The sequence below is a fragment of the Euleptes europaea genome, chromosome 9 (assembly GCF_029931775.1).
Source record: "Euleptes europaea isolate rEulEur1 chromosome 9, rEulEur1.hap1, whole genome shotgun sequence".
Classification (NCBI taxonomy): Eukaryota; Metazoa; Chordata; class Lepidosauria; order Squamata; family Sphaerodactylidae; genus Euleptes; species Euleptes europaea.
In genome coordinates, this window is record NC_079320.1 from 66,832,345 (window position 1) to 66,848,560 (window position 16,216).

The following is a 16,216-nucleotide window of genomic DNA, read 5'->3' on the forward strand; positions in this document are numbered from 1 at the left end:
AAAATTTATATATTTGTAATTTTAGCATTTTTCAGCTCAACCTCTTCGGTCTGGAATCAGTACTCTGGTTGAGTTCCATTTGGTTTCCCCCCCTCTTTTGTTGTTTTTCTGGATACTAGACTGCAAATAGCTCCCAGAAATTTACAGCTTTATACCACAACAAAAAATGCAAACATTCCTGGGGGAAAATATTTAATGCAAAAAATACATTTTGATCCCCATTGGCTCTTCCTCAGGGACCATCTTTCAGCATTGTGAAAACAAATTGGTTTTCATTGTGAAATACTTCGCACTGTGCACAAGTGTTATAAAAATGTTATACAAAATTCCCATTCTTAAATGTTCTGTTTTAAAGTACTACAGTCCTTATGTGCCATCTTATTGTAATGCAGTAATTTGAAAGAATTTTGTTGCATAATTTTATTTTCAGAGTATATGCATTATAGTTGCTGTGTTTTTTTTTTTTGTTTTTTTTTTTTAAGAGATTGGCAAATGTGTGTTCCCAGTCCCCCCCATGTCCAGGAACAAAGGGACATTTGTAGGACAGAATCCTTAGGTAGAGCTTGCTTAACCAATTCTGTGTCTGTTATTTCCATGAACAAATCAACCTCTTCCCCACTGGCCCCGTTCTTCTAGTTTGGCTTACTTCCTGCCTCTGAGTCCGGCTGAGACAAAATGCATAAAATGCTGTGGAGTCTGTGTTGGGTTTAATCTGTGGCAGAATGGTTACGTATAGTCTCCTGTCTGCAGATTCCCTCTGCAAGTGTGCTATTTCCATATTCAGGTCTCCTGAATCAGGGAAAGACTTCTTGCACAGGAGAAAAGCACTATCATTAATGGAGCAGTCCCATTTAGATCCAGCCTATGGCATTTGGAACCCTAGGATTGCCTCCTAGCTCCATCTTAATTTATCTGTCTCAAAAGTTTTTTTTTGCTTACCAACAGATGAAATTTACCAACAGATGAAATCTCCTTTTACTTACTTGTGTGCTGCCTTAAAATATAGTTCTTAAAGTGGCTCACAATTCAGTATAATCAGAAATCCGGTAAAAATGCCAAGTTAAAACAGTAGCATAGGAAACAACCCATACTGTCGACAACGGGAAAACGAGACCGTCTTTACCTGTCCCTTAAAGCGTAGTCAGCAGAAAAACAGAGGAAAGTAGCTTGACGGATGAGTTGCCGCAATCAAGCAGCTTGTTATGCCTTTGAGTCTCAATGTTATTGCCAGGGAGAGTGTTTTGCAACACGAGAGCATGCACTTTTCAGCAAAGACTTGCCGAGCTGGTAGAATAACGGAAATGAACTTCAAGGTTATATTCAAAGGGATAGTTAGGCTACCCCAGAATGTGTCAATGTCTGCAGACACTGATATGCAGGATCACTGAAAGGAGTGTGCTGCCATAGACAAACACCATAAGTGGTGCAGAATGACATTATGGCTGGTCTTAGTGAGGTGACCAACAGTGCAGAAGCGCCTCTCTGCTCTTTGGCTCTCTCCAGTCTTGTCCAAAGCAGTTTTGTGGCATAGTGAAGAGCCAAAGTGTGTGTTGCAGAGGACAGGGAGTGCATAATATCCAGTAAATCTTCTAGAGCAGGGTTGTCAGACATAAGGCCTGTGGGCCAGATTCAGCCCCTTGAGAGTTCTTACCTGGCCTGCGAGCCAGCTGAGGCAGCCGCCCCCTCGCTCTCGATGTGGGCTGGCAAGGCATGGCCTGGCCTGGCCAAGTAACATTTATGTCATATTTGGCCCTCATAACAATTGTGTTCAACACCCCTGTTCTAGAGGATACTTGGAGCTAGCGTGGTGTAGTGGTTTGGAGCGGTGAAGTCTGATCCCGAGAACAGGGTGTGATTCTTCTCCACATGAGCGGTGGAGGCTAATCTGGTGAGCTAGATTTGTTTCCCCACTCCTACACATGAAGCCAGCTGGGTGACCTTGGGCTAGTCACAGCTCCCTTAGACCTCACAGCTCCACCTACCTCACAGGGTGTCTGTTGTGGGGAGGGGAAGGGAAGGCGCTTGTAAGCCAGTTTGATTCTTCCTTAAGTGGTGGAGAAAGTCAGCATATAAAAACTAATTCTTCTTTGTCTTCCCTCATGAACTCCATTGTAAATACCTTACAACATTCAAGCTTTTAAACGTTTGAAAAACACAGCCATCAGAGGGGATATATTGCCGTAATATGTTGAAATGAGAATGAATACTGGCATGAGTTGTTGGGAGTTAATTTTTTTGTTGTTGGTTCCCCTTCCTATAACTATGAGCACTGATTAGGATCCTTCTGTAATTCCCTCAGATGTGGTTAGCTAAGCTTAAGTGCATGTTACCATTACATGCACCAGGGAACTCCTGGAATGTAAAACTAAACCTCTATACTCCAGTCTTGTATCTTTCATGAACTTCATAGCCCGCATGACTTTTCTCGTCATTTCATAGCATCTGAATTCTGGCAGCTGTGAACAGATACAAAATTGCAGCATGAAGTTTGTTTGCTTCCTATGCTATTATGTTCTTAGTTTCTATAAATATAATTTTCGGCTCGTTCTCAACATTTGTTTCATCGCAAACCCTACTTGATGGACTTCACCTTCTCAGAGGGTTACCTGCCACTTCTCCATATCTCCTTGCAGTTGACTAAGTTCCGGTAACCAAGCCGTTCATCTTTTTCATAGAGAAGTGTTCTCTTTGGCAGATCTACAAGACTGATGACTTTCTCACATGCCGTGTTCTTCCCTATACACAGAAATGCTTCCATTGTAGGAAACGACTTAAAGCTACCTGGGATGCTTATACGTATATAGGTTTTTATGCATGTATGTGTAGAGGATAAGTTTTGTCAGTCACAGCTTCCTAGGAAAAGTACATGTAGTGGATGGAAACGTGCCATTATTGCCTATCTACATGAGAGTTTCACATCTTGCTACCTAAAACATTCTCATTGCTTGAATGTCAACTTCGCTCATCAGCTTGCCATATCTTTCAACGTACCCAAAGTCCTGACTTGTACCAAATGATCTTAACTGGTCTTGTAGGGGCAAATATATGTTCGCTTGTTCTGTTTAATTGAATTGAGAATTACCGCTGCTCCTGGAAGACAGGATTTTTTTTATATATCAGTGGAAGAATGTTGTGCATAGTTGCAGTGTAATCCGGAGAATAGTATGGTATCGTTTGGATGCTGCTACGTCAAACCTCCCCTGTTGCCAATCGCCCTACCTTCATACTTTTTCTTTTTCTTTTTTAATATTTTTTTCAAATTCATTCATATTCAATTACATTTATCCATTAACCAATTATATAATATAACAACGTTTTCTTACCATATCTAATATATGCTTCTTTAACTTCCGCTCTCCCCTCCTCTGTCTCTTTATTGTCATTATTTACTCTCTTTGTATTTATTGTCTAATTCTGTATAATAAATCACCCATATCTACTTCAACAAGTCTGAATTAGATCAAAATATATCCCTTAATATCACAATTAAATTCATTCATACAGTATTTTGTCCATGCCTCCCATTCTGTCACAAATTCAATTTCTTCTTTTTGATTTAATGCTGTAAGTTTTGCCATTTCAGCTAGTTCCATCATTTTTTCTATCCACTCAGTCTTGTTTGGTATCTCAGTCATTTTCCATCTCTTAGCATATACCAATCTAGCGGCTATAGTGGCATACATCAAAAACGATCTCTGAGTCACTATGGTATCTGGTATTATACTTAACAGCATCATCTCCAGTGTTTTGGGGATATTTTGTTGTAACATCAACCTTAATTCATTGTAAATCATATCCCAGAAGTTCTTTCCCTTCTTACATAGCCACCAAGTATGATGAAAAGAACCCACTTCTTCCTGACATTTCCAGCATTTTGGTGATGTATTTCCATACATTTTGGCTAATTGCTTTGGTGTTAAATACCATCTATAGATCATTTTGTATATATTCTCTCTCAGTGATTGTGAACACATATGTTTCATATCTTTTGACCAGAGTCTTTCCCATTTATGCATATGGATATCATGTCCCAAGGTTTGTGCCCAAGTTATCATCGTTGGTTTAACAAGATCTTGTTCCGTATACAAAGTCAATAGCATCTTATACATTTTTGATATTAAATGTTCATTATTGTCTAACAGCATTTGTTGAAAAAGTGGTTTATCTTTAGTAAAACCTAACTTCATATCTTGTATAAATACAGACTGTATGATGATGATATTGAAACCAAGTGATATATTCCTTCAATTCTCCATGTTCTTTTAGAGCACATTTATTATCCTTCCATACCAATAAATCTTGTTAGATAATTGTACTGGTCTCAATGGTCTCAGTGTCAACATCTCTTGCGTAGAGATCCATAGTGGTGTTTTGGGTTCCAAAAGATGTTTATATTTTAGCCAAATTTTAATTAATGAAGATTTAACAACATGATGCTGAAAGGTCTTATGAATTTTTAATTTATCATACCATAAGTAACCATGCCATCCATATCTGTTATCAAAGCCTTCCAAATCATACCTTTTCTTAACCAACAATGCTTTCCCTGTAGGAAATGCATAATGTCTAAAGTGTCTCTGAACATCTTTTGCAAGGCCTCTTGATTCCGCCTGGCTTTTGATGACAGGAGCTGAACCTGATATCTGTCATGATTAACATATAAGACCAGTGCTTAGTCAATGGCACTGGTTGCCAATTGGTTTCTGGGCTCAATTCTAAGTGTTGTCTTTCAACTTAAAAGCCCTAAATGACTTTGTTCCAAAGTACGTGAAGGAAGGAATCCACCTAAGCTCTATGCCAGCCCCCCATGATACCTACCTGCCTACCTACTCAGAACCTGTTGGTGGGTATTTGGGATACAACTTTTACAGTCCCCTTCCCCAGGTGTGGAACCCTGGGTTCCTGGATGTACACTTAGACCCATTGCTTTTACTTACCACTGAAAGTTGTGTGCTTATTCCAGAGGGCTTTTTATCATGGATTCATTGTTATTCCTAGTGCATTGTTTACTATTCTTTCTTAAAGGTTAAGGTTTTTACCTGCAAGCACCAGGTCATTCCTGACCCATGGGGGGACGTCACATCCCGATATTTACTAGGAAGACTATGTTTACAGGGTGGTTGGCCATTGCCTTCCCCAGTCATCTACACTTTACCCCCCTCCCCCAGCAAGCTGGGTACTCATTTTACCAACCTCAGAAAGATGGAAGGCTGAGTCAACCTTGAGCTGGCTACCTGAAACCGATTTCCGTTGGGCTTGAACCCAGGTCGTGAGCAGAGCTTGGACTGCAGTACTGCAGCTTACTACTCTGCACTGCGGGGCTCTTAATATTCTTTCTTAGCTGTTTTCAACTATTTTGGTCCTTCTAGTTCTAATGATTATATTTGTAATTATGATTATTGATCTTATAGTTTTAACTGTATTCATTTCTATTATGGTAAGCCGCTTTGAGTGCTCTTGAAAGGTGGGACAGAAACATTACAAATGAACAAACAAAACAGCATGACTATTCTATAGGAAGCCTTAGGGAATGGAGCATGCCACATTTGGCTTGTCCTAACACACTTGACATTGAATATATGTTCAACGGTGGCAGCTGACACAGTTGAATGATTACCCACCTGCATCCTAAGGATGAATTGTACCAAATTTGAAAACAGTTGCCAGCTCAAACTGACCCTTGCAAAGAGGATTTTAATAGACAGATCTTTGGCTGTACGTCTTGTGATCTGATTTAAACCTTTTGCATTAATTTAAGATTACCTTCACTATAGAACTGTGGGTTTGGATTTAAACATTTCGTTTTTAGCTTCTGCAATTTCATTTCCCTTGGTTTCTCATTAAGCATTCTCTTCTTTTCACACAAGAGTATAAATGGTGGTGAGGAGGACTCAAGTCTGTAAATACATGCTTGGGACTAGTTTCTTCAGATTACTTTTGTGTAAACATTCATAGGCTTACATGTGTATCATACCTATGTGTAGCTACTTTATCATGTTCTTCCACTTTTCGAGGTGGTCTTTATAATCAAGCTTAATTCCCTACATGTGTATGTACGTGTTAATATTGAAATTTAATTTTGGCTAAATGTTGGTTTGAAAGAAGTAACGACTACCATGGCGAGTTTTAAATCCTCCTAATAAGCTCTATTCCACTTGAGCTTTGCTTTTTTTTCTGAACAAACAAGACCCTCGATAGGCTCGCTGCATGCTCTCGATAGAATCTGCAGGGTTGTCGTCCTGGTTGTGCTGGAAACGGTGCACTCAGATCGAGAGTCAGGTTTTGATTGTTCTCACCTGCTGCACACTGTAAATCATTGAGACTTCAAGTGCGGTGATTAATTAAGTTCCACGTGCAAGTCCTTTTTTTTTCACCTGTCAAGTGGGGGGCAAGGAAGCTTGGGGTATAGAACCGGGGACACTCTTTAATTCAACCCCCCCTCCCCCACTCGGCTGAGAGGTGCTCACTGATGGTTTATTTAAACTTTCGTTCACATTTTGTACAGCAGATGTTGAGGATTTTTTTTTAATGTTGTAAGCTGTGTCAACAAACCATGGTTTACAAAATTATGGTATTCATGGTGGTAGGGGGGATTGAGTTGCATTATCAATGTTGCCAACACTAGACTTTGTGGAGGCAGTATGGGTAACAATCTTACTTTGAGGAAAGGAGACAAATTGTCTTCTACTTGAATGCTTCCTGTTTAATATTAATCCCCCTTTTTGGAAAAAAGACAGCAAATGTTGACGTAAAAATAAGTAGCATATCCAGCTTCATATTTAAGTCCCCCCCCCCTAAGAGTAACTGTAATTAAATGTTTATTTCAACCACAACAACCAAAAAGAATGCCGCCTCTGGGGAGTCACATTACATGTCCTCTGCCTTGTTCGGCCTGTAAAGTATTTTAATTCTTCCAGTATTTAGGAAGCTGGTTTCTTTTCCATCGTATTTCTCCCCCCCTTCCTCCCCCTCCATGAAAGCAATGAAATTTAAATTGTACAGCCGCCTTAATCTATTATTTAAAAGGCTCTCGGGGAGGAAGATTACAAGGTAGCTTCACGTTTCTTTTTGAATCCGCTTTGCCATTGGTCTAGCAGCGGGTGGGCAGGCAGATGCCTGCTCGGAGTAGAACCTATTGCCCATTTTTCACCATTGATAGAGTAGCCTTTCAGAGTCAATGAGCTCTGTCAATGTGAGCTTGTCAAGGCTACAACTTCATAGACCTGAGAGGCGGTTTGAGAGGTCAGCCCTTTTCAGGTTTGCTGTGATGCAAATGAGCTTTAATGCTTAAACAACTATTGGAATTTTTATGTCTGCCCCCTTGTTCTTTTTTTCCCCCCTTCACAAAGTCATTGACGAGACATTCAGTGCTTTTTAAATTGGAAGTTGCATTGTGCTAAAGACCTAGTACAGATTTACGGAGGGCTGAAAGCAGTTAGATCATGTTCTTTTCATGGTGCGATTAGAATCAAATCGATTTCCCTACAGCCTTCAGCATTCAGATGGCAATTTTAACAAAGCTTGGGGGGCTAGACAAGGGACGGAAAACGGACTGAACTGAATGTTAATTACACTCTGCAGCCTTATTTTTCTTTTGATTTGGGGCTGACTGGCAACTAAATTAACAAAAGTGTGACCATAACTGCTGCCCTATTTTCATTTAAAAGGAGAGCAGACTCGAAAAGGCTATCTTTATAAAGAAACAAGTGAGGTCTGCCGATCATTGTTAGAGGGCAGGCACTGTCTTTAGCGCTTAAAGAAAGGGAGAGAGAGAAGGAACAGAACTTTTAAAGTACAATGTGATAATTTAGAGGTTGCTGTTAAGAGCTGCTTCAAAGTTTTTTAGGAGTCTCTTCTGTTTCAGAAGTATAATGGAAAAGGTTTTTTTTAATGGTGCCAAGAATAGATTTATCCGTGTGTGTGTGTGTATATATATATATATAATTTGCCTTCTGAACATAGGCAAAGCGGAATACTTTTAAGTAGCAGTCTTTCTCAAGTCCAGCGAGCTGGCTTGCTTCCCTCCCTTGACATGCCGTTCGCAGCACCACTTGTGTAGCAGAAGTTGGAAGGGCAAGATGCTTCCCACCCCCCTCTTCTCCCCCCTCCTCCCCCCCCCCGACTTTTCTTTGCCTTGTAAGGGAGCTGCAGCTGTACGGAGTTGAATTTTCCACAAGGCTCAGTGATCCATGCCTTTGCACCTGCAGCTCCGGTCTCATCGCAACACCTGGTGTCTTGATTTATCCCCTCGTTCACAAGGACCAGTAAATCCCCGTTTCACTGGGGAGCGTCCGATGATACGGCAGTCAAGTGACCATAAACAGCAGGGTACAGTTCCAGCATGTTAATACAGCTAAATAGGGGTATACTGGCTATGTCTCCAAGAGGCAGGCTTAGTTGCGAGATGGTTTAAATGTTTCCATTAAAACGGCAGAGTTTAGATTCAAGAAACCGATGGATTTCAAACTATTCCAGAGTGCATTTGTGTGGCAATTCAGATGCAAAAGTATACATACAGACCCTTGGAGCTTGATCTGTGAATCAGTGACACTGTGTTTATATAAATTAAGGTTGGAATACTGTTCGGTATTTTTTATAAACCGTATGTAGAAGCTGTCCCATACTGATTTGTTACAGGATAATTGGGTTTGAGGTGCCTTAAAAGCACTGCTTTGACTATGTCTGTAAAAGTGTTTTTACGAGTTATGTAGTGTAGTAGTAGTAGTAGGATTTATTGTATAAGACCATAGGCCATTACAATATAAAAGCAATATAACAACAATTTAAAATCCAGTATCATTAAAAAAAATGCGCCTGTACAATTCTATCCAGCTTTTCACAATTTATATTTGCTTATCTCTCATTTTCTTGGCCACCAGGCCATAAAGTGCCATTTTTTGGGAAATACAGGGATCCGTATCTGATAACAAATAGATGAATTTATCAGCATCAGATAGTGATTGTAATGCAAATAGAATGTTTGCCAAAAACTTATTTCGGGGTTCGATGTATAAAGGGCAGGCCAAAACATAATGGCCCAAAACATAATGGGGGAGATCTACAGCCCCACCACATAGGCAAATACATTGAGCCAGGTTTTTTTTTTTCTTTGTTTGTTTGTTTTGAGCAACAACCTGCAAGAAGTTCTGTGGGCATAGTTTGGAAGCTCAGCGATGTAAAGGCTGCTCTAAGGCTATAGGTTGTAATGTCTGCCAGATAGGAGGTTCCACGAGTTATGTGAAACCCATGTTAAAGTACCAGTACTACCTTCCCGTTTATAGATACGTTAATTTGCCAGCTAGCCATTTAAGTATTATTGTATCAATAATGCCCTTTGTTAAAGCAAATATGCCATTTCTATCTTAGCTACACCAGGAAACTCTAGCACAGCGGACCACCCTGTATTCAGTCAGTGTCCTGGGTACCTCTCTTCCCCTCCCCACCTTTCCCCCCCACAAAAGCAGCTGCAAAACAAACTTTTTTCTGAACCTACTCAAGAATAAAATTCTTTCTCATTTGTCTTCCAGACACGAAGATCGATTGAGAAGTTATTAGAATGGGAAAACAATAGGTTATACCACAAGGTGAGTGCCGCGGGGAGCAGCTTCGTACTGCTGGGGCCTGAATTGCACAGTATGGAAACAGATGCTTTTGTTGAACACGAAATTATGAAAGGTGGACAAATGGGCTAGTCTCTGTGCTGGCGATAAAATACAGCTCATTTTTCTTCCTCCTTTTTCTCCCCGTTGTCTAGCTGTGCTTGCATTGGAGGCTGAGCAAAAGGAAATGTGAATCGAATAACATGATGGAATATGTAAGTTAAAGGGCTGTTTTGTGCGTTTCTCTATTAAATGATCATTTATTTTGCTTCTGATCTTATTCTTTCCATGATTATTAATCAGCAAAGGTGTCAAGGGCTTAATCGCCTGAGTGGCGAGGATTTTCTACGGTTCACAGATGTATGGTTTCATGCACAGGGCTGATTTATAAAGTTATGAATGACTTGAAAACAAGGCTTCACTGTGTCCTGGAAAAAATAATAAATTAATTGCCAAGATAAAATAGCTTGAATGTGTGTTGATGGAGTGTGAAATTTTCAGTTGCTGTATAAAAAGAAATAACTGCAGCTTTGGTTACACAGTGAGTTAGATGTGGGCTGTGCAATATAATGCTAATCAAGTCTTGGTGTATGGAAAGAGACCTTTCAACTAAGCTGCTGGAGCTTAGGGAACCTTTAGACTTTGTAGATTTTAACTGCCCCCATACCTCAGCACTTTTGAAAGCGGCTCGAACTTTTACTAGCTTTGCTCCTGCGTTTCTAAAAGTCAGCTTTCGTAGGGGAGGAAATGTGTTGGTGTGGGCTCTTATTCCCTGGGCGTTCATCTTCTGTATAGAATTCAGGAGTTTGCTTGAAAAAAAGACTTGATATGTTGCATACTCATTCTCTCCCCCACCCACCCCCCACACACACACGCCCAGCAATCACCTCTTGTAATCTTACATCATTTTACTTTACTGCTCGTTTTAAATCCTTCCAGGAAAAGGGAAGGTCATATTTGTCTACTTTAAAAAAAATAACCATTGTGACATTCACTAATAGACCACAGAAGAATTAAAAAGATCCAAGTAGGGGTTAACAATTAAATGACTAACCATCCAAAAGCCTCTTAGCGTTAGCTGTTTCTAATACATCCATGCCTTTTAATTATATATCTTGTCTATTCTTTAACACAATGCATGCATTACAGGCAGTATGTTAAAAGATTGATTTAAAACGGTGTTTAAATAGTTAGAAATTATCTTAAAATCATCTCTTCTGTTAGCACGGTGAAGAAAGGGGAAATACTAAGGCCTATTCCTAGTCTAAAACATAAAAGATTCCCCAAAATGCATTTTTTTTGCAAGTAGCTCTATTCAACAAACTGTTTCTTTTTAATATCTATTATACTGAACATGTTAATTTATTATCGTCTATTATAGTGAACATGTTAATTTATGATCGGAGACTGCATGATAACTTTGCAGTAATTGGAGACAAGAAAGGAAATTTGACACAGGTTTTTGAGGCTGGCCTGTGTGAAGATTTCAATTACAGAATACTTCAGGGCTTCGGAAAATGTACAAGAACTGAAAAGGCCACAAGCAAGTTTTAATTTGTTCTTCTTAGAGAAGGGAGGCCAGACATTTCTGTTCCACTACTGAAAATGCTTCTTATAAGTGGGTAAACAGTGTTTGGATTCAGCCTAATGGGTTGGATGCAGCCAGCTTTTTCATTCCCATCTCACCGAGCTCTCCTCCTTACTGCAACTCCTGCCCCATTTGGCTTTTGTCCACACAGGTGCTGTGATCCTTGCCTTTTTGGGTAGTCAGAGGATACGCATCCTACACATTCACTACTGAAAAGCCAGTTCGATGCAACCCAGTATGTTTAATATTTGACTAGACACTCTCAATGTGCATACTTGAGAGAAAATCCAAAGTGTGTTCAGTGGGATTTACTTCTGAGTAAACTTTCATCAGAAGGAGATTGAGACTGGGAAGGGCAGCCATGAAGGAGCTAGAAAAGATTCTGAAGTGTAAGGATGTGTCACTGGCCACCAAGATTAGGTTAATTCATGCCATCATATTCCCTATTACCATGTATGGGTGTGAAAGCTGGACAATGAAGAAAACTGACAAAAAGAAAGACTCCTTTGAAATGTGGTGTTGGAGGAGAGTGTTACTGATACCATGGACTTCCAAAAAAACAAATCAGTGAGATATAGATCAAATCAAACCTGAACTGACCCTAGGAGCTAAAATGACTAAACTGAGGCTATCGTATTTTGGTCACATTATGAGAAGGCAAGAGTCACTAGAAAAGACAGTCATGCTAGGAAAAGTTGAGGGCAGCAGGAAAAGAGGAAGACCCAACAAGAGATGGATTGACTCAAAGGAAGCCACAGCCCTCAATTTGCAAGACCTGAGCAAGGCTGTCAAAGATAGGACATTTTGGAGAACACTGATTCATAGGGTCACCATGAGCCGGAAGCAACTTGACAGCACTTAACACACACACACACACACACACACACACACACACACACACACACACACATAGGATTTTGTTTTAAATTCTTTGATCCTGTATGTATTATAGCCTTCTGGTTCCACCACGGAGAGTTACAGTGGAGTCACTCCCCACGTTATATATTTGACCATATATTTCTCCTGCAGATGACTCTCAAGTACACAGTTTAAGCATTGTCATATTGGCCAAAAAGTTGAAATGTTTGTACCTTCAAAGCTAACTATATATTAACCGGGCACAATATCTCACAGCATAGGAAACATTTTGGTCACACAAGCTATTTGCAGGAGAATTGCTGTCACAAAGTACAAATGTTGGTGTTTCCGGTTTTCCACATGTCTCTGGGGAAGGTGGAGTGGGTGTATCTTTTTATCTTCTCCAGTTCTGAACTCAGGAATACAGTTCTCTTGCTCTGATGCGGTATCTCAGGTTCGACTTGAATTGCCAAGGCTTGTCTTTCGCTAATACGCAATTTTTCAAATTGTTGTTTGAACAAAAGTCCGTAAGATAGACTAATCTATGAGAGCAAGTAGTTAACAGCACTCTTACCCCCACCCCCGACCCCCCAAGGCTTGGGAATAGAAATTTCTTTGTAGATAGTTGAATAAGTAGTATTGCTAACCTTTCCTCTTCCTGTTAAAATAAATCCAGAGGGCAGTCATCCTTTCTGTTCACGGGTAAACTTGGAAGAAGCTTTTCTTTGATAAGAAATGTATTACTGTGGAGCATGTAGCTCTTAAATACCTGAGTGAGGGAAATGAAAAACACTTGCAATTAGATCACGATGGGTTGCTGTGTTAGTCTGTCACTAGCAGTAGAAAAGAGTCGGAGTCCAGTTGCACCTTTAAAGACTAACAAAATTTCTGGCAGGGTATGAGCTTTCGTGAGCTGTAGCTCACGAAAGCTCGTACTCTTTCCAGAAATTTCGTGAGCTGTGGCTCACGAAAGCTCGTACCCTGCCAGAAATTTTGTTAGTCTTTAAAGGTGCTACTGGACTCTGACTCTTTTGTACTGTTGCAATTGTAAGGTTGGTTTATTTCTGTTCAAGTTGATCTTGTTCCAGTTGAGTTATTCGTGGAGCTGTTCCTTTTCATTGGTAAAATTGCCTCCTCCTCTTATATGTCTAGCTTTTAGATACTGGCCGTAGTTATTTCTGGGGCACCGAAGGGCTTTTGGGTTTGTCTGGTAAACCCCCCCCCCCATAACAAGCCACTGAGTCATAACACAGACTACCTGCTGAGATTTTACTCGGTTTCAGAAAAGGCTTGCCATGTGGTTTTTTGGGTGGGGGGTCATCACCTCCTGGCATTTCTTTCCATGTTGCAGGGCAAGCCAGTTTGTCTTGCTGGGATAAACTTCAAAAGCAGTTTCTCAGGTTTTTGGGGCTCTGTATTCAAAGATTAGAACAAAAAGAAAAGAAAAGAAAACTTATGCCTTAAGTAGCTGTTTGGATCCCAGAAATCAGGAACATACGCCAGAAACATACAGAAGTTGCTGAGATATTTAAAAATTAAAATCAGCAAGGCTGTCAATAATTCACTAAATGTGTGTATGTGTTTTCTTTTTTCACACAGGTCATCCTTATAGAATTTTTACCAAAGACACCAATTTTCCGACCAGATTAGCATTTGCTTTACTTAGAGACTTTCCCAAGTATGTTGTCTTTCCAATGGTGCCTTGCTTGGTGCTCTACTGGTGGTGATACAAGCGTTGGTTCTACAGCCTCTTGTGGTGTTTTTCATTCTTTGTGGTTTTTTTATAACAGCATGTTTAAAGTGCATTTTGTCAAATATTGCAAAAATCATTTCATGCAATGTCATAGATATTTAAGTTATTATCTGTCCCTCCTCTGTTGCCCATATATCCTGATTTTTAGTCTTTATATATACATATATGTGTTTATGTGTTTGTGTGTGTGTGTATACACACACATATATAGCTATAAATACACAACCAAAAAAATAGCTATAAGTGAGAAGATATTTTAGCCCCAAGATACACATCTGTAAGTTGTGAGAATTGGCAATCACTCTGACCTATGCACCTGCATCATCTCTTCGATATTTCCATGTTTTGCCGACATATCTGTCCGTATCAGTTCTTCTTCCTCCATTCTGGAACATCAAGCAACTACCTGGGAGGTGATCTGCGGCAGCGCTGGTTGGTATCCAGACATCAGTTCTCCATTCCATGAAGAAAATCCTGTCTGCACTGAAAATGTTCGTCCACCAAGACTCTTGAAATTGGGTCGCTGTTGTTCCACTAGAAAGATTGGTCATAGATTTGTGTCTCCAATGGTTAAATACTGCTCAGGATCATTAAAAAATATCGCTAGTATTTCATAGCAGGTGGTGCAGATGTAACGTTGGTCGGTCTCTTAACTTTTGCTAAGAGATCAAGAGGGAATGGCACAAAGCACGTCTCCTCCTAGCCTTTTAAGCACAGGTTTAAAAGAAATAGACCAAGGCTAGATCTGCAATGGCTGAAAGGGTGAATGTGTATGTGTTGTTGACTCGGGTTACTAGCACAAGACTGGCAGCCAGCAGGAGACTCACCGTTGTTGGGGGGAGGGAAGGCTCATCAGCAACATAATGATGTCATCAGCAACACTCTAGCATTTGGCCAAAATTTTATTGCTTAACCATAGAGTTTTGACTGAATGCTAGACTGTCACTGGTATGCTGATGTCATTTCTGGTTGTGCTGTAAGTGATGCCAGCATGTCAGTATGCTGGTGGTTGCCCCCACCCCCCAATTTCCCCCCATTTTTTCCCTGTAACCCAGCTAAACGTCGGTGGGAAGGGCCTGCTGGAGGCAGGAGATCCCCGGCCCCCAACAGGAACATGGCAACCCTAATTGTGGCTAATGCCATATTAACAGCTTTACTGTTTTTATCGTTTACCAGAGCTAATAGTACATAAGAATGCAAGGCTGTTAGAAATGTATTTCTTAAAATATTTACTTTGGAATGAGGTTTTTAAATGTTAGTGTTTGACCCCAGTCCATTGAAAGTCAGTGGCTCTCAATTCCTATTTAAAACAATGTGGTAATTTCAGTGGGACTTGCGAGTACAACTAACTTTTTATTTTTAAACTCTCCCTTGGGTTGGGGCGTCTGTATTTAAATCACTGGGAATGTTGTGCCACAAGTTTGTGTCTTGACTTCTACATCTGTCCGCCAGATGTATAAATCAAAAATGGGTTATTTGACTAATAGCTTACAGAATGTATTGGGTAAATACTACATCCTGAGTTCTTTTTTTTTTTCTAGTTTACAAGTTAAGCTTTTTATTTTTTTGCACAAAACATTTAAAAAATATGGATATGTGATAGTATGCTTTGGTCAGGCCAGTTTTTAGTTTCTGTCCATCTTTCTTGGCTGTGCATATCTTCATGTATTATGTCTAATGCCTACATAATGAATGTTATTTCTCAAAATGTGTTCTTTTTTGATTTTAACATACCCGAGCTATCACATATGTTAAGGGCCTATTCATCCTGTAGCAGAGCAATAATGTGAATAGTCAACAGATGCATCCCGCTTAATATTTGTATTAATGACAAGTTTACCCTCTGCAAGGATACCGTTTTTTCTTTTAAATTGTTTAAATACAAGTTTCACATTATTGTCATTAATCGAACACGTTGACTTCATATTTGTTTGGTGTTTGCCATTCGTTCGCCGATTTTAGCAGGTTGCATATCCTTTGTGGCTGTGGTAGCAAGAATGTTCTAGAAACGTATTTTGAGTCAACTTTTGTCTAGGCACTCTGCATGTCACAAAATACAGTTCTTCCACTACTTTGCTTTCATCCGTGGATTCTTAGACACAAACCAGCTAAAGCTAGCCATTTTGAAATCCCAGTTATTTCTGTGGCAAACAATTAAGGAGATGCCTAACTTGTCTCCTGCTGAAAACAATAGGACTTGCTTTTGCTGGACCACACTAGTTGTTCCTTACTGGGGGCGTGGGGGAATTGCCTGGATTTTTTTAATGGTATAAGGGCTTTAAACAGTGGTAGAACATTTGCCCTAGTTCAAGAGGTGCCCGGTTCAAATCCGGGTGCCCCCTTCACAAATCTTTGAGAGCCAGCATGGTGTAGTGGTTAAGAGGGGAGGGGTTGTGGCTCAGTGGTAGAGCATCTGCT

The 16,216-nt window shown here is 40.1% G+C and overlaps 1 protein-coding gene across 1 annotated transcript in view; it reads left to right on the forward strand.

Annotated features, from left to right (window-relative positions):
• The window catches only part of CHIC2 (cysteine rich hydrophobic domain 2), a 33,324-nt gene extending 19,424 nt beyond the window's left edge, over positions 1–13,900 (forward strand). The window contains exons 4-6 of the mRNA XM_056855564.1: positions 9,528–9,584; positions 9,755–9,814; positions 13,645–13,900. Coding sequence (XP_056711542.1) covers positions 9,528–9,584; positions 9,755–9,814; positions 13,645–13,695 — 168 coding nt within the window. The 3' untranslated portion in view covers positions 13,696–13,900. The remainder of the gene's footprint in view (positions 1–9,527; positions 9,585–9,754; positions 9,815–13,644) is intronic.
• Positions 13,901–16,216: the final 2,316 nt, after the last annotated feature.